Genomic DNA, 24,384 nt, shown 5'->3' with positions numbered 1-24,384 from the left:
ACCCATCTCTGAAGACCGTTGGAACCTTATCTTCTCGTGTCCTTGCGTCCATCACGCGGAGGTCTGCGTTTCCCCCTCGATCCCGCGGGGGCATCTTCGCTCGTTCCATAGGTCGGTCGACACGTGCACTGCTCAGAGTGTTTAATGCGGGTGGTTGAGGGGTCTGCTCGTGTCAGACAAGTGTCTTCTTCCCCTGTCAGTCCGTGTCAGCTGACTTTCTCTCCACCGTTGATCTTAGCTCCTCTTCTGGGATGAGATAAAGCAACTCCTAGGGGTTTATTTGGTGCTTCGTGACGCATCGTGTTTTGATGTTTTGGCTTGCATGCTTTCCACGTACCTTTCTGTATACACGTATCCGATAGTGAGATATATGTGTACACAGCTTCCAAATCTACCATTTAGAATCAAGGAACGGTTAATCTTGATAAAACAATCCAAATCTTCCATTTAGATGACAATCCAAAAAAAAATCATAATCCATCAAGTACAGGGAACTTTAAAAAAATAATAATAAAGCATATGAGAAAACGTGCTCAAGTTATGAACATTAAATCTACCATACCATTTCAAAAAACGTGATCAAGTAACTACAAATCCTGTAAGAACACGTAATATATGATCAACAAAGCAAAGCGAAAAAAGAAACCCAAGTTTGGATCTATAAACAACCTTGGCTGATAGATGCATTGGGAGTTGCCGTTTGTCTCTGATTCTTTTTATGCGCAAATAGCGATTATGAGAGGCTTCATATGTTGTTAGCGATGGCGTTGGAGAAGGTTGTATATCTCGGCGTTCTGGGGTTAGTCGTGGGAGAGTTCGAAAGATTTTAATGTATTTAGGTTTTCTCCTGTTAGTCCTGAGGGAGTCTCTCCAAATTTCCGTTAGTCGTAGGGAAGTTTAGAGGAGTCTCCTAAACTCTCTAGAAAACACCTGTTAGTCGCTGGGGAGTTTAAAAAAAGCTCTTGAACTCCCTGTTAGTCATAAAACCCTACAATACTAGGGAGTTGGTTTCTTTGGGGAGTTCGAAGGAGTTTTTAGTGTATTTTGGTCTCACAACAAATCTCTCAAAAGAGTAGAGATTTGGGAAGGAGTTTGGTGCGTAGAAAACCATAGGAGAAAGAAGAGGAAACGTTTTTTTCCAGGTATGTTTTTTTTCTTCTTTGATCTCCATGATTGTTTATAATAGTTTGATTTGTGTACTATTTTGATTGTTTTTCATATCTTTGATATCCATGATTGTTTATTTTGATTGTGTGTATAGTTTTTTTTTGTGGGTACTCTCTCTCTGTCAAAACCCTAATTTGTGGTTCAAAAGATCTTGGTAAGAAATTGCATGATTTGATTATAATGATTATCTTTAAATTAAACCGTTGGAATATGATGAAATTTGAGTATGTCGTAGTTTACCTTATTATAAAAGTACAGTATAATTTTCACGCGGATCAGATCACGTTTGCTACTGCAAAGCTTGCACAATATATGACTATGGTCTGCTGAGTTTAAATCCCGAATAGGGGACTGATTCCTATTTATCTCATTCTCCGCTTATCGGACAAAACTGAAATTTTAGTATGATGTTTGTATATATGAAGGTTACCTACTGTAGAAATTTCATGAAGTTCTGATCACTTTAGGTACACCAAAGTGTGAGAAATCCGGAACTGAATTCTGTATGCACGTATTGAAAGTAGTCGGGTTCTGAGTAATGTATCTTTTTAATGAACCGTTGGAATGCTATGAATTTTGAGTGTGTTGTGGAATATTGAGTTGTAAGTGTACCGTAAAAATTTCAATAGGATCAGGTAAGTATTAGTACTGCAAAGATTGGACAATATGAAACTGTGTTTCGGTGAAACAGAATTCCTTTACAGCTATCTTCATAATTTGTTATGTCATCATGCATTAATTGGCTTTCTACTTTGCATGGGTGTCATTGAGAATCACTATCACTTGTTAAGTCCTCTTATTTAGACACATACTTTTCTTCTATTCTATATGCCAAAGTTCAATACAGTGGCGTACTTCATTCCGTATTGGCGTGTTTTAGCCAATTCATACGGTGCTTTTGTTGCAAGGAGTTGCTAAGGGATTTTCTTTGATTAACAATTTGGCTAAGTAGCTCTGCGTGTTAGTACTGTGTAATCTAGTATCACATTTTTTATCATGTTTACATTAGACTGTTTGGTGTTATTACTATCCTTGCTTTGTTAAGTTCTAGTATTAGTCTAAGTACTAATGTAGCTAACATGTCACACCATAGAATGGAAAAATCCAGCCAACCTGCTGAAAACAACAAGAAGAAAAAGAATGTTAGGAAGAATAAGAATACGGAACCGGAAACGGAAGTGACTACGAATTACAAACAATGGACAACTCGAGAGACTGAGAAATTATTGGAATTGTTGGTAGAAGCTACACTTGAGAAGAAGAAAGACACTAGTGGATGTTCGTGAACAAAGGGAGTTAGAATTTTATGGAGACCGTTAAATTGAAGGGAAAAAAATTATCTCGTTGCACAAAATAACATACTATTGATACAGAGATATGATCATTTTCATTTATTTTTTTCTTCTGATTAAAGATCAATGTTATTTGCAAATAAGGGTTTATTGTTTCTTAAAAGAGAATGAGTTAGGAGTGAACTCTCTCAAAATCCCTCTAATAAACTCTCTCAAACTCCCTACACTCCCCCAAACTCCCTGAACTCAAAAACACAAAACTCTCTCAAACTCCCTACACTCTCTCAAACTCTCTCAAAATCCCTGAGATTTAAAATACACTCAACTCCTCCGAAATCACTCGAGGACTAACCCCCTGAGTTTTAGTAGGGTTTAGGGTTTTAGTAGGGTTTACCACGTTATAGAGATGTAGTATATTTGGAATTATGAGAGAATAGTGGAGGGAAGGGAGGAGTGATAGGTTATGTTTTTTATTATCGTAGATTGGTGGCCCTTGATTTCTATTGGTAGGGGGTCAGGAACTTTAGAATTCAAGTTTTTGGCCTAACTTTCAATGTGAGGTCGGTATTTCGGTCTCAAATTATATATACAATAATAAAATAAGGGATTGTAGGGTGTGGGACCGGTCACGGCTAGGGCATGGTCGGCCGACTAGGTGACCCAGTCCCGTGACACCTTTCTCTATTTTATTATTATTTTTCATCGTCTAAAGGAAAATATGGAGAAACTAAGAGTTTTGCTCAAACGAGGGAGTTTGCTCAAAGGAATGAGTTTTCATGAGATTAAGAAAAATAATAAAATAAGATAAAATAATGGGAAGGGGTGCGAGGCCGGCCACGACGGCATGACCGGCAGGCCCGGTCCCCTAGGTGCCTCTTTCGTTATTTTATTATTATTATTTTTCTTCCCTATTTTGCATAGGTTTTCCTCGTTTGTCCATATTCTTAAGTGCTCGTTCGTGCGCCCGGGTGTTCGTTCGTGCATTATTGCTAAGTACACTCACACCATTTTCTCGGGGCTTACTCGGTGGTGGCCCAGATGCCCGATCAACGAATATTTATTACTAATTCACGGAATTCAGCTGAGAATTAGCCATGAAACAGAGTAATGAAATAAATTGAGTATCTATTACTAATTCAAGGAATTCAGCTGAAAATCAGCCATGAAACAGAGTAATGAGATAAAATGATTATCTATTATTAATCCATGGAATCCAGCTGAGGATCATCCACGGAACAGAGTAATGAGATAAATAGATTATCTTCTAGGAATTCAATTGATGAATGTCACACTAGAATTAACCTATTTGCAGAATCGAGATATGAGATAATGGAAGCATCATACTCGTTATGAGGGGGTTCATAGTCAGGGAAGAACGAATAACGTGACGTCCTGAAGGCTTTAGGCTCTATACTAGTATGCAATATGTCTAGGAGCCACCCAATCATTAAGAGATTCTATACACGGTCTCTCTACATAGTCAGGGAACAACGAATAGCGTGACGTCATGAAGGCGTTAGGCTCTATACTAGCATGCAATATGTCTAGGAGCCGTCCAATCATTTTGATTATATGTAGAGGTGATGATGAAATGTGCGAAGTGACGAAAGCTCAGCTGAGAGTCTTTTCGAGGGACATATTCATCATAGCTCTGGGAGGAACGCTCGCTCAGTCATAGGTCGTAAAATGGTTCACGGATCATAAAATATGAATTGTCACATAAATTCCTGAAGCCAGGTCAGAAATATGTAGTATCATGATTTTAGGATTTTAACCTTTGTCGAAAATCCACCATCAACACAAGCATAACAAGAATTTCGAGTCAATTTAAGTTTATCTTGATAATTAGTTCTCAAAATATATGTGACTAAGCTTAATGAACATTTGTTCATACTTGATGAATTTCGGTTAAGAACAATTTATTGTTCATAATCTAAATCGTGATTCAATATTATCATTCGAAAATAGCCTGAAACAATTATATGTATCATTGATGTTATTTGGGAGTGTTTCGAATTGATTTAGAGAGAAATATGGAACTACTGTAATTATGGACATAGGAAAGTATGCATACCAGTTCACATACTATAGAAAACTGTTATAGGCCCGGAACCGTAATACATGTACTCAGTACACGTACCAGAGTAGCTATATGTCGACATCAACTTTTTGGTACGCATACCCGGTATCCATACCATAAAAAGTATGTTGTTCTTGAACCAGGAATAGTACGCATACCCTATATGCAAACCGAAAAAAAACTGTTGGTTTTGAAACCGGAGTGGTATCCATACCTGGTACGTAAACCGAAAAAGTTTTGTAAGTTCCTAAACTCGTTTGTGTCTTAAGGGTACACATACCCGGTACAGTACCATGACATAAACAGTCACGAATACCTGGTATACGTACTTGCCCTGTCGAATATTTTCAGATGCACAAAAATTAATTTTGTGAGATAATTGGCATTTGAATAAATCTTTAAAAGCACTACATAGACATGATTGATCACATTATAACCTATGGTTGTGACTCAAGTATAAAGTCTTAAGTGTTATATGAAAATGATTAAGCTTATAGTTCTATCGGATAGTCTCGTCTAGCCGTCCATGAAAAATGTCTTTATACACGGTTTGGTTACGATTCATCCTAACCAGAGTGTATATCTTGTTGTTTAATATCATTTCAAAGATTCATCTAACGATGGGTATTGTTTGCTTGGTTCCAAAGCTATCTTAGCTTAAACCTAAAGGAACCTATACTTTGAAAGTCTATATAAGGGAGAACCTCAAGAAACTGGGATTTTTGAATCCCTGACACTATTCTTTGTGTGTCCTGGTTGTAAACTAGAGTCGTCCTTTCCCTAAAACCCTTATAGGGTTTAGCGACTAAAAAGACTTCACCTGGGGATTCGTGAATCCAGATACAATTATCTTTTATCTTGATAGTTCGCGTATCCTGATCTTGTTTGATTGTTGAGCTACTCACTCGAACAAGATAGATAGAAATTACAAAGTTCTCTTCGTCTCAGACTTTGTGATTCCACAAGTTTAATACTTGTTAGGTGAATAATAATTTAGGCCGCTCTTCGGGAAGCATAAGTCTAGATTTTGAGGTTAGCTAGACTTTTTATATTGCTACAGATTTCCAGTCTCACCTTTATCCATTCATCAGAAAGTAAATCACACATATAGGCTTATTTGTGGGAGGCAGATTAGTTTAAAGTCTTCAATTGAGTTGAAGCAACTCTTAGGATGTAAAGGACGTCGACTAAGGGAATCATTTGCGCAGAGTCCTGCTGGGATTCAAGAGGCATAAGGAGCGCGACTGCAACTAAATTACTGTGAGGGTTTAATTCCGTCTAAATTACATTCCAGTCTGAAGTTAATTGGTAGTAGAATAATGTTCATAGCGGTTTAATACAGTTTGGTGTTCAAATCTGGACTAGGTTCCGGGGTTTTTCTGCATTTGCGGTTTCCTCGTTAATAAAATTCTGGTATCTGTGTTATTTCTTTTTCCGCATTATGTTGTTTATATTTATGTTAGAGCATAGTTAGGTTGAACCCACCAAGTGTTGGTATGTCAAGTTTGGTTGTCATATTTTAGTATCAAACTCATCTAGAGTCACTTGATTAAATACTAGAGTCAACTTCGTTTAGGTTAGACTAGAAAGTCAAGGAATGTTGAGACGTATAAGTATTACTCCAAAGATCTGAAGAATGTGAAGAAGTAACGACTACAACGACGACATAATTCTCTCTCTTGATGTTAGTAATATTGAAATGATCTTGTTTCCATTCCTAACGTATCTTTCAAGTCGGATTATATTGAAAACATAACATGTGAAGATGTATATATATAATACTCTAGTGGTTGGACTTGGTCATGACATTATGATTAAAGTGTCAAGGAATCTATTGAATTACGAAGTATAACGCCTATCTTTTGAACTTCGTAAATACGACATCAACATAATCTATTGTATATAGTTGTTTGATTATGTGTGCATTATATAGAAAATGATTTCATCATAGGAAACAATGTTTTATAACATTTGTTTAAAGGAAGTACGTATATGAACTTGTTTCATAATCGAAAGGAAATCATGATTGGTCGGGTTCTTTATTGAATAGTTTTTTAATGACCAATATAATATGACAAGGTAAAACTTATCTTAACTTGTTGAGATTTATAGTATAACCGGTCATAGCCATATAGCTAGTTGTAATCAGTCATGAGCTACATTGAAAATGAAGGTGTAACCGATCACAAGCTATATTGGAATGCAAGTTGTAACTCGTCACAAGTTACTTTGCGATCTAAGGTATAACCTGTCACAAGATGAATTGGGAAGTTAGTTGTAATTGATCACAAGCTACCTTCGGGAAGCAAGGTGTAACTAATCACAAGCTAACTCAGGAAGTAAGGTGTAATCGATCACAAGCTACCTCTGGGAAGCAAGGTGTAACCGGTCACAAGATACCAAATTATTTTCATATGGTATTACTAGTCCATATCTGATTATATTTATAAGGTAAAACCGATTCCCTTAAGCAAAACCAACTTTTATAGTCACGTACACTTTATGGTTTGTGTGATTTGCAAATTGGGTTTGCTAAATAGGAAACTTCTAGATGTCGATATTATTTGAGCATGTGTACAATTCTTACCATTAACTGTTCAAAGATATCCCTTGATATTCAAGGTGATCCCTTGTCCGAAAAAGTGAAAAATATTTAATTATGATTTTCATCATATATGTTTTATATACCAACAATTAAAGCATATCTTCTGGAAAATATTATTACTTAATGTGCTAGACTTATAATAGAAGTTTTCTATGAGAGTTTTCGGAAAATATGGTTTGGAATTTAAGTGGAAATAGGAAAACCGAAATTAAGCACTTTAATGATAATTTCCTTGTTGTCCAAACAACTTTGGTGTATAAATACTTGAGTTTGCATATCTTGCAAACTATCCTAAGATCCAGGCAAACTTCATTCTTGTTGTTTCTGGTGGAGCCGTCTATTCAGAGAGGAAATTATCCTAATTAGGTGAAATCTCTTACGACCGATCGTTTAAAGACTTATGTGGGATCAAGAAGCTCTATGAGTATCGTTGGTGGGAAACTAGAGAATTGCACCTGGTTTGTTTATTCTTGAGAATCTTCTCTTATGATATAAGATTCACTCAAACTAGATCAAAGTATTGACGGGATATTTAAAACCATCTTCGAATCTAAAGACATCTTGTGACAATCCATTGTTAACAGACTCTGTTTTGTGCGTGATTGAAGACGGAGAAGAATTCTTATTAGTTTTCGTATCTTGTGAATTGTGTGCACAAACCTTGATCGGCTGAGATCCAACTAGAATAGGTTGGATTCAGTTCTTATAGGTTAACTGAATCCTGCTACTATGTTAACTGAATCAGTCATTGGATTCAATTCTTATATATTGAATTGTACCAAACACATATTTTATAGATCTTTTCGTGTTTTCCTGCTATGATACCAATTGAAAATACGAGGGTACCCAAATACACCATAATATTTTATTTATCCACCTATAAGTCCTCATACCGAAAGTGATCGTCTATGGACAAAGTCGAGACAATGCAACAAATCGGTATTCACACTTTGTGTGATTATCTATGGATACAAGATCGAGACAATACGACTACCAAAGTGTAATACTTGATAATAGGTTCGGACTTAACCAAACTCTATAGGATCACTATCAAGTATATCGGAGTTAACTTTTGTGTAATTTACTTTGAATTATATATACAAATATAATTACGGAAAACAAAAGTACACATAACAAGATTTTGTTAACGAGGAAAATTACAAATGCAAAAAAACCCCGGGACCAAGTCCATAATTGAATACTCTCAGGATTAAGCCGCTATACAAAATCTACACCAACTTTGTATAGTTGAGACCAAGCAACTACCCCTAGTTCACTTAGTTTCCTCAGTATCCATGCGCTTCCGACTTCGATGAGTGCACGCACTCGAACAATACCTTTGGATCGTATTCCAAACAGTAAAGGAACAACAAATCTATTTGGTAACATCTCTTTCAATTCTTTCAAGATAAAGATATCTCAAGTCATACGCAAAGGCTCTTCCGTTTAATCTAATAAACTCCTTTGCCTGGTTAGATCAATCTATCCAATAACTACGAAAGTAGTCAAGTTTAGATTCGCACTCAATTCAAATAAATCTCAAAGAGATATATAAAGAATGCCGATCTCAAGCAACTAATCAATCGAATAAATCTGATTCTAGTTGGATCCCAGCCGATCAAGGTTTGTGCACACCAAAGATATGAGAACTAAATCTTCTTCGTCTCAAATCTTCTTTGCTCTTCCATAAACACCTGCACAACACCACATGAATCTCTTCTGATCAATCACATACAGAATGGAGTCATTTAACAATGGATTATCACAAGATGTCTGTATATCTACAAATAGTTTTAAAGATCTTGTCGATACTTCGATCTAGTTTGAGTGAATCTTATATCAGAAAAGAAGATTCTCAAGAATAAACAAACTAGGTACAATCAAATTTTCAACAACTGTTAGTCAATCAGATTAGTCGAAAACTAATAACACTGCAATTATCTAGTTTCCCACCAACGGAACTCGTAAAGCTTCTTGATCCCACATAAGTCTTTAAACGAGCGGTCGTAAGAAATTTCACCTAATTATGATACTTTCCTCTCCAATTAGACGGCTCTACCAGAAACAACAAGAATAAAGTTTGTCTGGATCTTAAGATCGTTTTCTAGAAATGAAAACTTAGGTATTTATAGACCAAGGATGTTTGGACACCAAGGAATTTTCAAAACCGAAACTATTCTCAAGATATGCAATGAATAGAAAAATTCGGTTTCCCTAGTTCCAATAAATGCTTGTCCAAAATTTCTGAAATCTCTCAATAGAAAATCTTCAATTAGTAAATGCACATTACTAATTTTTATTCTCTAGAGATATGCATCTAATTGCTGGTAATTAAAGCATATAAAACCAAAAATCTTAATTAAAAGATTCTCAATTTATTTCGGTACATGATCTCCTTGAGTACTAAGGAATATCTTTGAAAAATAAATAATAAGAGTTACTGTACGTGTTCAAAGTATGCTGACATCTCTTCACTGTAAATTCTTATTCATATATACATGGATTTACATTCTTGGAATCGGTTATACCACACTTCCAAACAAGTTTAGAATTGGTTCACTTGTATTCCAAGATTACTATGTGATTGATCAAATATCAAATCACATACATGGGTTCAATCGGTTCTACCAATCACTAGGATCAGTTATACCTCAATATGGAAATACTTGTGATCGGTCACACAAGTTACCAGGATCGGTTACATCAATTACCAGGACCGGTTACCATATTCTCATGGTATTGCTTGTGATCGGTCTCACCAGTTACCAGGGTCTGTTACACCCATTACCAGGACCGGTTACCAATAAAAAGGATCGATTACACAACACTCTGTGATCGGTCACACCAATTACTAGGATCGGTCACAACAATTACAAATATCGATCATACCATCTCATGGTGATTACTTAGGATTGGTTACACTAATTGATAAAAACTAGTTATACCAAATCATAAGTCAGGCACTTGTGATTAGTTGTACCAAGATACATAACAAAGTTACGATCGGTTCTACCATCTCACACATATTGGTAATCCAAATATTTGCAATGAATAGCCGTACTCATAAGCCTAATGCTTTCCCTTTTAGATTCATAAAACAAGTTCATGAATGTACTTCCTTTAAAAAAATGTAAAACATTGTTTCCTATGATGAAATCTTCACGATAACCCATTCGCATAATCATAACAGTATATACAAGATTATGTCGATGTCATATCTACGAAGTTCAAAAGATAGGCGATATACTTCGTAGTCCAATTCCCTAATACTATGACCATGTCACATCACTAGAGTATTATACAATATATATAGTATATACAGCTTCGCAGTTATGTTGTCAATATAGCACGGCTTGAAAGATACGTTAGGAATAAAACAGTTCAAGCCAATATTACTAACCTCAAGAGGAAGGATGATGTTGTCGCTGTAGTTCACTTCTTCTTCACATTCTTCAGGTCTTCGGAGTAATACTTGTATGTCTCAACATTCTTAGACTTTCTAGTCTAACCTAAACGAAGTTGACTCTAGTTCACAATCAAGCGAATTTAGATGAGTTTTGACACACTAAAATATGACAACCAAACTTGACATACCAACGCTTGGTGTGTTCAGCCGAGCTATGCTCTAACAGATAAATAAAAGATTGTGGTGTATTTGGCTACCCTCGTATTTTCACTTTATAATTGATATCTTGCATATATGTTGTTCAAATTATAGGAACTACATATCATATCAAAATCTGATAATACATTTTTATGGGAGTTTTGTGCTTGGATTCCAAAAGGAGATACTAAAATTTGAAAATTTAGCTTGACAGTTTTTGAGTGGCCTCATTGCAGAATAGAAGAGCCTTGGAATAACTTATAACTTAACACTAAAAGAATTTATGATTATCAAAAGTAAAAAGAAATTGAAAAATCTAAATACCAGTTTCTCGTCTACCTAAGTAGAGATACTTTACATGCTTCTTAAACCTCAAAGAATAACTTCAAAGTTGTTTTTGGATCATGAAGATTCAAGGGAGAATATGCGAACCCTATATGCAAATTATTACACGGAACGAGGACGAGTCTATAATGTTGCAAATATCCCTTATTCATAGATTTTGCCTAAGGCTATTAGCTTGGGAATAAAGATAGATTTGCATTATGTTAAGCTTAGTAGTTTCGAAATTAAATATAATACACTATTTTTGTATCTGCATAATTATATCAACACGCATCACCTAGTTATATTTTCTAAGATATACAACCATTCATAGCTCCTTACATTAATAATAAAGATTCTATATATATTTCCAATGTGGTATTCATGAAATCTAAATAATCCTTTAATGCTTAAGATCTCCACCAGATTTATTACCAATTATAAACTTATAGTTGCTTGTGGAAAGCCATGCGTATAACAATTTCATAAATGCCTATGCTAAGTGTAACAGTACAATCTATCATGAACATTAAAACTTCCCAAGTTAGTTTCATAAAAAACTCGTACATGGCTAAAATATTACTTTAATTAGTTGTCACTAATTTACTTAAGTTACATACTTGACTTATCAAGATAAAACATCCCTTAGAAGGAAATTGGATTATATTCAAGTGTTGCTAACATAGCTAAGATGACTAAGTAGAATATGTAAAACGTCTCTTGAGTGGGTTATTGACAAACCATGAAACAAAAGCATCCAGTCATGCTTTTGAGCCATATAGACTTTGAAACCAACATCCTTGCGATCACAAAACCTTGGTAACGAGTAGTCATCTATATTTACTTTTTTTTTTCTTTCGGAAACTAAAGAATTGGTTTCCCAAACCTTGCCAGTGATCACATATTTCGTTCTCATTTGTAATTGAAATTCGGAGTTCATGTTCTCGAATGCTTACACAACTTTCGAAATTCACATCTTTTGTTTTCAAAACATCAAGATTGGATACCAATAATGGTTTCTATGTTGATTCTTCATTACTTTTTCAAAGTATAACAAGCTAGTTTTGGGAAATTGTGCAAAAAATAGGAAGCACAATTCATGTACTTTATATCTTCGATACTTTGATCAACTCTCATAATTTTTTGTACCAATTCATGTAATAAAGATTTTTTTCTTCAATAGATAGATTATATACATGGACAAAAGATAATCATAGAAGAAAAATCAGTCTTCAGTTACTAACCTTAATTGAAGCAAAATGCTTTTGTGCGTTCTTTAGTCTTCAATCTTCAATTGTTGAAGGATAACTCGAAGTAATCCGTCCTACCCCAGAACAACCTAAGGCCAACCTAATTCGAAGTTGACTCAATAGTACAATTTTTTAAGCGTATCGTTTTATCCTTCTAAATTTGACAATACTAGACTTGATATACCAACATCTATGGGTTCAATCGAACAACTCTCGCACAATTTTATCTTGGGTTTTTAACAAAATTACCTTTTTTATTAATTGAAGCAAAATGATTTTGTTCTTTAGTCTTCAATCTTCAATTGTTGAAGAATAACTCGAAGTAATGCGTCCTACCCCAGTACAACCTATGACCAACCTAATTCGAAGTTGACTCAATAGTATAATTTTGTAAGCGTATAATTTTGGCCTCTAAATTTGACAATAATAGACTTGATATACCAACATCTGTGGGTTCAATCGAACAACGCTCGCACAATTTTATCTTGGGTTTTTAACAAAATTACCTTTTTTATATGTCGATATTAGAAATATGTCAACAATACATTAAAATTGACAAATATGTTACTCACATTACATTTTCCATCCTGTTTTAGTCAAACAAACAAATCGCCCCCTTCATTCTAAATTTTCCATCTTAATTGCGAGTCTATACCTCAACCTTTAGTTTTAGGCGGTTAATAAATGATTTACACATGTTAAACCAAAATTAGCACGTGCTTCTAGTTCGACTAGAATTGAAGCAAATACGACCATATGTAAAAAATGACTTTGATTCTGATAATTTTCTTAAGGGATGTTCGTAGACAATTTTGTGTGTGGAATTTTTTACATGATATGTTTTTATATTTTTTAATCTTTCCATGGAGCCATGTTGGTCAGATTTTACATTTGGATTGAAGCAATTATGACAAATACCTTGATTTTAGCATATTCCCCAAGAGCAAGGGCCATGGAATTAGAACCCTCATTTTAAATAAACGAGTTTGATCAAAAAGGACCAAATTAGGTGCTACTATGGACCAGGAACAATCATTCAACTACCCGGACTTATTCATACACTCTTTTATGTGAAAGAGTGTGTCACAATGAAGAATAAGAGGCTAATCTTCAGCTGCTTGGAAAAAACACTTCTGGAAATGATGATCATCAACCTCTCAAGTATTTTTTATAGTTTTTAATTATTTTAGAACTCTTTAATACGGGTCCCAAAGTGATTTTATTATTAAAATAACAAAAATGTATACTTGGGAGGCTAGTGATCGAATGCCCAAGTAACATTTTCTTCTCAAGTAGTTGAAGTTCAGTCTCTTGGACTCCCCTTCTCATTTTCCTGACGGTCCGAAAAACACTCTTTCACCTAGTCTCTTATTGGATTTGCAGGTGAATAAGTGTTGAAAACTCATTTTCTTTGTCCTAAGGAATTAGTACACAAAAAACTGCATATAAATGAAGTGGTCTTTTTGTGGACTTTCTCAAATAATATGAAGTGGTCTTTATAGATGGTAATCCTTTTATGGAGCCACCGACCTGACCTAAATTTGATTTTGACAATTTCCTTAAAGAATTAGTGCACGATTTTTTTTTGAAAGTATAAGCATTTTTTTGTGGATTTTTTAATATGATATGTCTACGCAGATCGTAAGATTTGCAACACATAATTAGTCAGTTCCGATTTGAATTGAAGTAAATAAGTTGAAACTTTTTATGAGATTTCATTCATCATTTTATTAGATAGTTTTATTTTCTTAGGTACGACGTGAGAATTCAAAGATGCTCTAAAGCGAGGTAATGATATATGTACCTTGAATCTTGATAATAATATCAGCTAACAACGACGTTACTGAAGGAAAAGTCCACCAACTCATATCCGGCAGCCCATGTATGTTGGTCCATTTTGTCGGCCCGTTTCTACGGACTAACATCCAAAACCCTAAAAAGAGTTCTGGAACATTCCGAGTTACTTAGTGGACAAGTGCACCACTATATATAAATACGTGAAACTTAAACACGGGAAAGTACGACTTCCAACCAATGACGGACCTACAGCTGGGCTAAAGGGGGCTTTAGTCCGGGTAGACTTCCCAGTCCACAAGTCAATTTTTCTTTTTTTGCTCGACCAAGATTTCTAGTCCGGATCTTAAAAAGAAATTTATCTTTCCTGGGTCCATCCCTGCCTCCAACCCTAAAAAAACAATAGAGAGGTAAGATTTTGTGATTCATGCATAACCTTACCGTCTCCACTTTCCGGTGTCCACCTAGGTAGTGGTATGGCGACATGCATACATTTTAGGTGAATGAGTGATGAGTCAGATTCACGAGCAAGTAAAAATCACGGCTGCACCTTAGGTTTTCCCACCCTTTTTATAGGAAAATCATTCTCAATTTAACAGTATTAAATACCGTATTCTAGAGGAGATAATTTTCTCTCTACTCCGAAACACCAATCGCCGCTCGATCTAAAAAAAAAACGATTCATCCCTTCACTCAAAAGCAAAACCCTCTCCTCTTAACACTACCTCTACACCATCACTAAAAACCAAACCCTAACCCTAAAAATCTCGATCGATCAGAATCATCATCAACAATGGCGGGTTCAGTAGTTTCAGAAGTCAATGATGGACCAGTTCTAAACCTAATGAACAAACGATTAAGAGCTTTAAGAAAGAAATACAATCGAATTATTCAAATGGAAGAAGCTGTTTCTCAAGGAAAATCTCTTAACAAAGAACAAGAAGAAGTCCTTCGTTCTAAACCTAGTGTTGTCATCTTAATCGACGAGTATGAGAAGCTTCGTCAACCTCTCTCTATTGCTGTCCAGGAAGAACACAATCAAAATCAAAACCAGACGAGTCGCTCAGATGACTCAGCTGTTGAAGATTTGGTGAGGTTTCTCTATCTTGGTAATTCATTTGATGCGAAAGAACAAAGTGAATTTACTGCAATGATGTTGACGAAGACTCATGAAAGGGGTTGCTGTATCAGTTATGATTATGTAACTGATGATGCTAGTAATGATCTACTTGGTGAGAAAGATTTAGATATGATTGCGAGGTTGAGTAGTTTATTGATCTCTAAACCTGTTGATTCTGGTTGTTTATCTCATGAGAAAGCAATCGAAAATTGTATTAAACGAGCCAAGCTATGGTTATCGAGTTCAGAAGAGCCTATTGAACCTGGGACGGCAGTTACTTGTAATCTACTCAAAACTCGAATACTTTATTCATTGTTTTTGATGAAAATGCATTTGTAGTATTATTATTTTCTAAATTGTGTAAAATGTGATTTTGCAGACTCGCAGCTGAGGGGAAGGGTGAGTAAGATATTGGTTTCAGATTATCTTACGACTACACCAGAGATGAAAGATCCAGTTGAAGTTGTAGCTGCTGCTACTGCAGGTAATTATACTGTACCAGAGATGAAAGCTCCAGTTGAAGTTGTAGCTGCTGCTACTGCAGGAAGTTATACTGTACCAGTAGAACATTCCTCCGTGCCATTGGAAACGGAAAGGCCCATAAGTCGTGAACTCGTATTTATGGTGAACCATGAGAAGGTGAAACTATTTTTAACTAAGTTCACTTTTCAAGTTGATCTTTTGCGCTAGTTAGATGTGTTGCTAAGGTGTGATGGGTGTGTTTTCTCTAAGAAAATCTTCACGAATTATATGGATTTGTTTGTGCTGTGGATTCTATTTTTCTAATTCATGTTGCTTACTACTACCTCTGCTTCAGGAAGATAGGCTTGTTTCATGTACAAATTACACATGAAACAAGCCTATCTTTTTGAAACGGAGGGAGTATATGTTATGACTGTCGTGTTTGCCAATCGGGATCATTATCCTAATAAGTGGATTTGCTGCTTCTTTGATGAATAACTTCATGGTTTTTGCAACGGAGGGAGTATATGTTATGACTGTCGTGTTTGCCAATCGGGATCATTATCCTAATAAGTGGATTTGCTGCTTCTTTGATGAATAACTTCATGGTTTTTTTTGCAAATTTTTGAAAAAGTCACAAACCAAAAATATTGCTAGAGAGGATCCGTGGAATATTTAATCTTGTTTAATCAGTTGTAGAATCAAACTGCACAGTGCAATCTTACTTTTGAGAGCAAGAACATTATACTATCTTTATTTAGAATCGTCAAATCATTTTTGTGATTGTAGAAATACTATCAGTCTTCTTTTGTTGTTAATCTGAATTTAATCCTTTAGCTCAACCATATTTGTGCATGTTAACCCATTTTTTCCTCATCTTATATGATGCTTCATCAGATATCTGCACATTCATTCCTCCTGTTGTTGTCGCTGGCCTTAACTTTACATGTGTATGTATGATTTGGTGTATGTACAATTCGACACACAGAACAGACAGACAGACACATACACACACATGCTTACTACAATTAGAAGTTATTAGCTCAAGTTTGTTTGTTTGTTTTGTTAAACTATGTTTAAGTAACAAGTAAGATTCAAATCGATGTTTCTATTAAACATTATGTGCCTTTGTAATTCATGTTAGTTTCTTGGTTTATTGAATTTATAGCTCATTTACTTTTGTAATTCATGTTAGTTAGTTTTCTGGAATAAGATTATACATGTTAGTTTTTTGGTTTATTGAATTTATAGCTCATTTACTTTTGTAATTCATGTTAGTTAGTTTTCTGGAATAAGATTATACGAAAGAGACCCAGCAATTGTGTGTTAGTAGCTTAGTTAGGCAACACAGAGACTTAACTTTTGGACAAAGGATAGTAAAGGGATGAATATGTTGTCTCAGCTAGAATTTTGGTGTAGGATTTTTTTTCTTTCTTTTTTCCTTTCTTGAAATTGTAGTAGCATAAGATATGTTTTGATAAAAATGCAAACCAGTCCCATCTCTGGCTGGCTATGTTGTAGTAGCATAAGATATGTTGTAGTGCAGGTTACATCATGGAGCCCCATCTCTGGCTGGCTATAAAATCAGTAGCAGTCCTTGTATGTGAATCAGATTCTAGGAAAATAAACTTTTTCTATGCATTTTATACCAACTAGATTTGGACTCAATATGTGTTTTTGCGATTAATATATAAATCCTCTGAGCTTTGAACTCTTACGTTTGACAATTGATATTGCTGTAGCAAGATATTGAAAATTGCAACATTATTTAAGATAATCTTTGGACTCTACGTATAATAACCTCCGATTGACTCCATATTTTGCCAATCAATCGTTAACGTATTGCCCACTCACTTTTTCTCGTCAGTATGAACCAGTTGCAACTCAGGAGCAGGTAATTGGGGATGGCCTCCATTTGCATCCTGTAGAGGAGCTAGCTAAGGTTAGTTGTCTAAATAAGTTGTTTCTTGTTAGCACTTATTGATATTCTGTCAGACTTTGTTTTCTGATGAAATGCATAAATGGCGGCCCTACAGGATGAGTCTGAGTCTGAGTTGCTCAACCAAGTGGATGCTATGTCTGCTCAACAGGAAGAAAACAAACAGGAGGATGTGATTGATCAGAATCCAGAAGAAGAGGGGTGGCAGGAACAACACTCAAGGAGGAGCTATCAAAACCAGAGAGGTGGTGGTCGTGGTGGCGTTGGTGGCCGGAGGGGTTCAAATGGTCGTGGAGGTCGTGGCAACAGAGGTGGTGGAGGATTCCATAATGGTCGAGGCCAGAACGGTGACCAACCATGCAACTACAATTCAAGGAACTATAATAACTCAAGAGGAAGAGGTGGTAGAGGGGCTGGTGGACATGGTTACAATAACAATCATGCATCAGCTGATCATGTTCGTAGTGCACAAGCAGGCGTTGATTGTTGAGTTCTTAAACCAGTAGTTGTCATTGTTGAGGTCACCGTGTTATGTGCTAGACAATGCCTTTAGGAGAAAAGGAATTTGCTTCTGAAACAAAATTGATTTAGATTAGGGGGAGATATAGTTGAACTAAAAGAAACTCACTTCTCCCTCACCCTTTTGTAGTTCAAGCCACGGAAGATTAAGAATAGTAATTCTAGTTTAACAGGATGTTCGCATATGCACCTTGAGAAGTGAATTTTAGCATGGCCGTGTGATTTAAGGGTGACTTCTATAAGCAAAAAGTAGTTTTTTTTGAATCAAACTTTTTACGGGAAATTGCTTCTCTTGGTTGCCATTTTGATTTTTTTCATTTTCTTCCTTGTTTATCTATGTTTTTCTCTGCTAAATCAAAAAATTTCACTAGTAGTAAACCTTCATTCGAAAAGAAGAAAGGATGCAAAAGTGCCCCTAAATTTTAAGCAAATCTGAATAGCACGAGAAGTGTGCCCTAAATTACCCCTTGCATTGGAGATTCCCTAATGCCAATTTAAGAACCATTTTTTAGGGACCATGTTTTTTTTGGGGGATCATGGTCTTATTTGACCAACCTCCCTATATTTATAAGGGGTGTCCTAAAATTAGGTAAGTACACATTTACCCTTTACTTTAATTTAAATTAAAACTAATCTAATAACTATATAAATCTAATCATTATATCTAATCTAAATGAATCTATTAACCAAAATCAAAATCAAAAACAAAAATAGGGGGAATCAAAATTTTTTAGTTTTGAAAAAAAAATTATCCTCTTCTTCTTCTCTCTTTGCTTGACGTTCCTCGTTCGATTGAAAAATGAGTATTAATCATCAAAATGAGTTGAAAATGGAAATTGCATAGAGAAGTTCGGCTAGGAATTATGTGAAAAACTTTGTCGAACTAACCGAACCTAATGAAAATGGTGAACATGAAGAACAGTTTGGCTATTTCGCAAAAAAAAATCCCAACCGAACCTTAGTTCGGTTATGTCGCAAAAAACATTTCCCAACCGAACCCTAATAGTTCGGTTAGTTGCAAAAACATTTCCCAACCGAACCCTAGTAGTTCGGTTAGTTGCAAAAAACATTTCCCAACTGAATTTTAGTTCGGTTACATCGCAAAAAATGTTTCTTAACCGAATTTTAAGTTCGGTTTGATCGTAACAAGTTTTAAATGTTTTTATAACCGAACTATTTAATGGTCACACCAAAAAGTTTTAAGTTTTAAATCATTACTAATCATTACTAATCATACTAATCACTAATCATTAAGTTCGTTTTTGGTCATAAATTTGGGTAACCGAACTTAATCGCAAAAAAATTTAAAATTTCTCGCAAAATTTTTTTTCAATTTTTTGTAATAGAACTTCTTAATGGTAACTAATCATTACTAATCATACTAATCACTAATCATTATTAATTATACTAACCATTAACTAATAATTAATTAATCATTAAACTAACACATTTAAGTAAGGAGGATAAGTTTGATATTAAGAAAAACATTTAGATAAGGGGTGACTTAGGATTACTTATAATGTCTTGCCTAAAATAGAATCATGGTCCCCACAGAAAAATTATGGTCCCAAAAAATGGTTCCAATTTAACACCCACCACAATTGCCACCCCCTCTAGCCCAATTTTTCGCACACTCTAACGAATTTTGGTTGACTACTAAACGAATTTTGGTTGTTTGGTTGACTACTAAACGAATTTTATTAATAAGCAAAGTATTAATTTATAAGTCATTAATTAATTGAGACTAGCAAATTTCAATTTTAACAATAAGTGTGTAGATCAAAATAAATTATTTTCTAAATATCTTATGGCATAATATAAGACTAGGTTGTAATAATTGACCTAGCCATACATACGAAGGTTTTGGAGTACAAACTTGCGATTGCCTGGTGGAAAATAAGACCACACACAGTTTGAAACATATCGTAGCCGATAACATCTAACTCCTTTAAAATCCTAACTCATTGGAGTCCCCACGTTGAATGGTGACCGTCATCGCTCAACGAGGGAGAGGGCTACGATCAATGAGGGAAGAGGGCGGCGAGCAACGAGAGGAGAGGGCCGCGATCAATGAGAGGAGAGAATTGAGTTTTCACGAGGGCTGAGAGAAGAAATTCAAAACCCTAACTTCTTTTTTCCAGCCGCTTCCTTTCTTCTCTCTTTATTCCACATCTCTCATGTTCTTTGTTCGTATTGAATACAATACATGACAGGTAAAGCCTAAGTCTAACCCTTTGCTTTTCTTCCTGAATGTTCCCCATTCTCAGCTCCAGAGGTTAGGATTAATTCTTCTTTGAATCCTTAGATATGGGTTTTTATAATTTGTTATTCATAATATTTTGATTTCGTATTTATATAAACATGATTTTTAATGAAGGGATCTTTGCTCATAAGTCAGGTTCACAGAACTGAGAAGAATCTAGGTAGCAATAAATCCCGCCGCGTTTCCTTCTTTTTTTGTTCTTATCAATCCAATAGTGTTTGTAAAAACTTATTTTTACGTTGCAAGGATCTGAAGACATCGCATATCTTTGTTATTTTGAAGAATGGTTCGGTTTTGGTTATTATCTTTATTTGTAGACTAATTTGAACGCCTGAATATTAAAAAACAAACAACTTCTCAGTTTGGTTTTCAGCACTGACTTAAATCATGAGGACTAACAAATATTTGTCGTGATAAATAACGAGACTCATTGAACTGGACTCATTGGGTTGTGCATGCAGGGATGATATAACGAGACTTTGTTATGAATCCTGTAATAGACGAGCTTTGATCTGGATGCTCTAATGATTTTAGCTTTGTATGAGTAACATTGTAAGATCATAAGGTTCAAGAGAGATATCTAAAAGTGGCACTATTAGCACATTATGAGGTATATCTAAAAGAGGAGGTATATCTAAAAGAGGAGGTATATCTAAAAGGCTAATTGAGGTATATGTCATTTACTTCACTTAATAGATTGACACTTATTTTTCGGTTCGCAGGGTATGAGATAGTTCGAGTTATGAAATAGTTCATGATTACATTGTGTAGCATTCATCTCAGTCAAGGGTAAAGATAATACTTAGATTATTGATGAATCTTAGTTTTTCTTGCTGAACTTTTAAGTTAGGTTTCGATCACTGAAAAATTGGTTCTGATAATTAATCCAAGCTACAAGCTTCATTAGTTAAGAGATCAAATTTTTGCATGATGTTCGCAAAAAACTGTTGTAATTTTGACGTTTGTATTTTTGTTTGTTTTTTGTTACAGTGCATGCAAGCAGGTCTCTGTTTGTAGCCTTTGTCATATGGAGAACATACCAGGTAAAATCAGTATACTTTATTGAATTTTTTGTTTTATTTGATTTTCAGAAGTTAGGGTTAACCCTAAGATTATTCTTCGTGAATCTCTGTAAATCTTAGTCTTAAATCAAATTTGGGGTATGGTTTTACGCCATTATTGCTGAATAATGTTAAACCCTAATTCTCATGTTTAAGTTTCCTATTGATTCTGCAGTGAGGGTCATTGATTTCTTTCTCTCTTTGTTGTCGATATTGGAGGTGATAGTACATGGATGTGCAGATGGAATGAAGTATGAAAATTGTGAGGTAGTGGTAAGGAAATTTCTAGGTCTTACAGAAGCTTACAAAGTAAACTTATGGAATTTTATGTAATATTCTTTATTCTATGGTGGGAACGAAATTTGGTTAAGGTAGATATAATAACAGTCATGGCTCCTAGCAAATACTAAAATCCATTGAGTTTTGGTAACAGTGGGAGAACTAGAAGCTTCAGTTTATAAAACCTTGGATTATGGAACGGATAATTTTAATTTCAAGGTTGAGAAATCTGGACCAGTGTAGTTAAAATCGCTCTTCAAGGCCGATTACTCGCCGAGTAATCGCTACAGGGTATATGACCGAGGCGATTTCCGATTCCAAGCCATTTCCGATTTTTAGCGATTAAGGCGCCCGATTTCGCCGGTTTATACCGATTTTCGAGCAAAACGAGTTAACGATTTTCCCAAGTTGGCCTTGCATGAGAGTTATAAAATAGAAAAACCTCTAAATACATGATAAATAAGTTGAATATAACAATATTATACACTTAATTACATGATAGTGTTAAAGTTTTAATTTTAATTAGGTAAAAATTATGAATTATGAGCAGTGATATATAAGTTATTAATAAATATATTCCGATTATTAGACCGAGTTTTGGCGATTTCCAAGTCCGATCTTATTGCTCCTCGCTCCAAGCTCCCCAACCGAGTAGGACCGAGGAACGATTTCGACTACTTTGATCTGGACAGGAGAAGATAACTATACCGAGTGCATTTGCTACAAGTCTATAACAAATGAAAATAACTTGATTGAGTTGTCATTTGAAAGTTATGCACTTGGACAATCATGATTCATGAAAAACGACTGCATTCTGTAAGTGGACATTACATTTATTTAATTCTTATGTTTGGTTCTATTTCTTTTGAGTATAGGGTTCATTTCAGTGTTTGGATTGGCCTATATCTTAGTCCTCACATTTAGCATTCAGGTATTTCTTTATGTTCAGTTATCTGGTGTAGATGCATTCAAGTATACCTTTACATTTAATTTTCTGGTGTAGATATCTTGGTATGCCATAGTTTTGTGCCGGCACAGATACCATGTGATGCATTCTTGGGGTGCCATCCTTCTTTGGTGGATTATCACTACCGAGCAGCCAGGGGTATAACGCACTTCTAAAATACACACACATATATATATATAGGGCATAAACAAATACAAGTTTATGCATAAAGAAAACAGCGAGATCTTAAAAATGAAATATATTCGTAGCTGGAAGATAAAAATGTGTGTATATGCAGATATAGGTGAAACATACAGTTACATACACCAAGGGTCTTAGTTATTTGAATTCTAACTGCAAGTTTCTAAATTTATTCTCCTTACTATGGGTTTCCAATAGAAGTGGCGGACTATATTCATAAGTGTACCATTCTTTACTATGTTATGTTTGATGGTTGTCAACATTGAATCTTCTGCCTTCCCAAGTTGTATAATAAGCCAGCTCTCAGTTTTTTTCCCGTTATTTTCTTTTTAATTCGATAAGCAAAGTAGTGGTGTTTTGATATATAGTGTTTTTTGGAACCTAATCACCAACTTTCCTTGGTTTTGCTTGGTGAAAAAATAGTGATCATGAATTGGCATGCAAAGGAAGAACTGATGGGGAGAAGCATAAACATGTTTGATTATCACAGAAAAGAGAATTCAAGTATTTGATATCAGTATAATTAGAAGATACATGATAAATGGTATGAGAAGTATGTGAGTAATAATGTACGGGTGAAAAATTGATTATAGGGAGGAAAACAATCGAAATACGCAGTAAGAAAGTGGGTTTGTCAGCAATAAACCAGAACTGCTAGATTGGCCTAACTGCACCGACAAATGAGCTATTCAGTGTTTATTTAACCAGGTATGTATAGATCGACGAAACTGAACTCATATACTAGATGTTTTATAAATGTAAGTAACTAAGATTTCAATTTTTATTAATTTTTTCATCATTTTTTTGTGGTTAGAAATGTATATATGATTCTCATTGTTGACAGTTGTGGTTCGAGCTTAACATATTTCAGTGGAGATTTTGATCATCTCTATGTGCAAATGTGTATGCGACTAGGATTGCATAGCTCGCTGTTTCCTTGGCTCTTTCTGTAAATCATGGTTGCCCCGAGCAACATTCCTGGACAGCTCTTGTGATTATCTATTGTTGTTTGATTGTTGTCTATGAGTTCACCATGGCATCTGTTAGATTGTAAATTATTTTAGACTCAACAAGTAGTCAAAAATCAGTGTGTGAAAAAGAGTGTAGATTTGCAGAGATGATTCAAAGGCTTATATAGCGTAATGTTTGAAGTACATTTTGTTTGATATGGCCGATGGATTTATCAAAAACAATGAATATTTTGTTGGGAATCTTGCTCAAATATCGGAAATAAGTGAAATCCAAAGCAAAAGTGTAGTGAAATCCGAAGCAAAAGAAATTGAATTTTAGGGTTATGTACCAGTTTTGTTAAGAGAAAAAGATGGTTTAATGATTGTGACGGGCAGGGAAAAACCCTGTCACACCTAATCAAAGGTTCTCAAGGAACCAAATGTATAGCAGGGCATGGCGAATCCGTGCGACACCAAATCAAAAATGCATCGGGACAGGACGAGGCGAGACGAGCCACACCAAATCAA

At 35.1% G+C, this 24,384-nt stretch overlaps 1 protein-coding gene across 1 annotated transcript; it reads left to right on the top strand.

Annotated features, from left to right (window-relative positions):
• The first annotated feature begins 14,730 nt into the window (after positions 1 to 14,730).
• LOC113281567 (uncharacterized protein C12G12.07c-like) lies at positions 14,731 to 18,447 on the top strand. Its single transcript, XM_026530355.1, has 4 exons — positions 14,731 to 15,516; positions 15,616 to 15,875; positions 17,566 to 17,640; positions 17,735 to 18,447. Exons 1-4 carry the CDS (start codon positions 14,910 to 14,912, stop codon positions 18,125 to 18,127), a joined length of 1,335 nt encoding a protein of 444 aa, XP_026386140.1. The 5' UTR covers positions 14,731 to 14,909; the 3' UTR covers positions 18,128 to 18,447.
• The last annotated feature ends 5,937 nt before the right edge of the window (positions 18,448 to 24,384 follow it).

The sequence above is a fragment of the Papaver somniferum genome, chromosome 5 (genome assembly GCF_003573695.1).
Source record: "Papaver somniferum cultivar HN1 chromosome 5, ASM357369v1, whole genome shotgun sequence".
NCBI classification, from domain to species: domain Eukaryota; kingdom Viridiplantae; phylum Streptophyta; class Magnoliopsida; order Ranunculales; family Papaveraceae; genus Papaver; species Papaver somniferum.
Note: the sequence above shows the minus strand (reverse complement) of the source record. Positions and strands in the feature narration are given on the sequence as shown.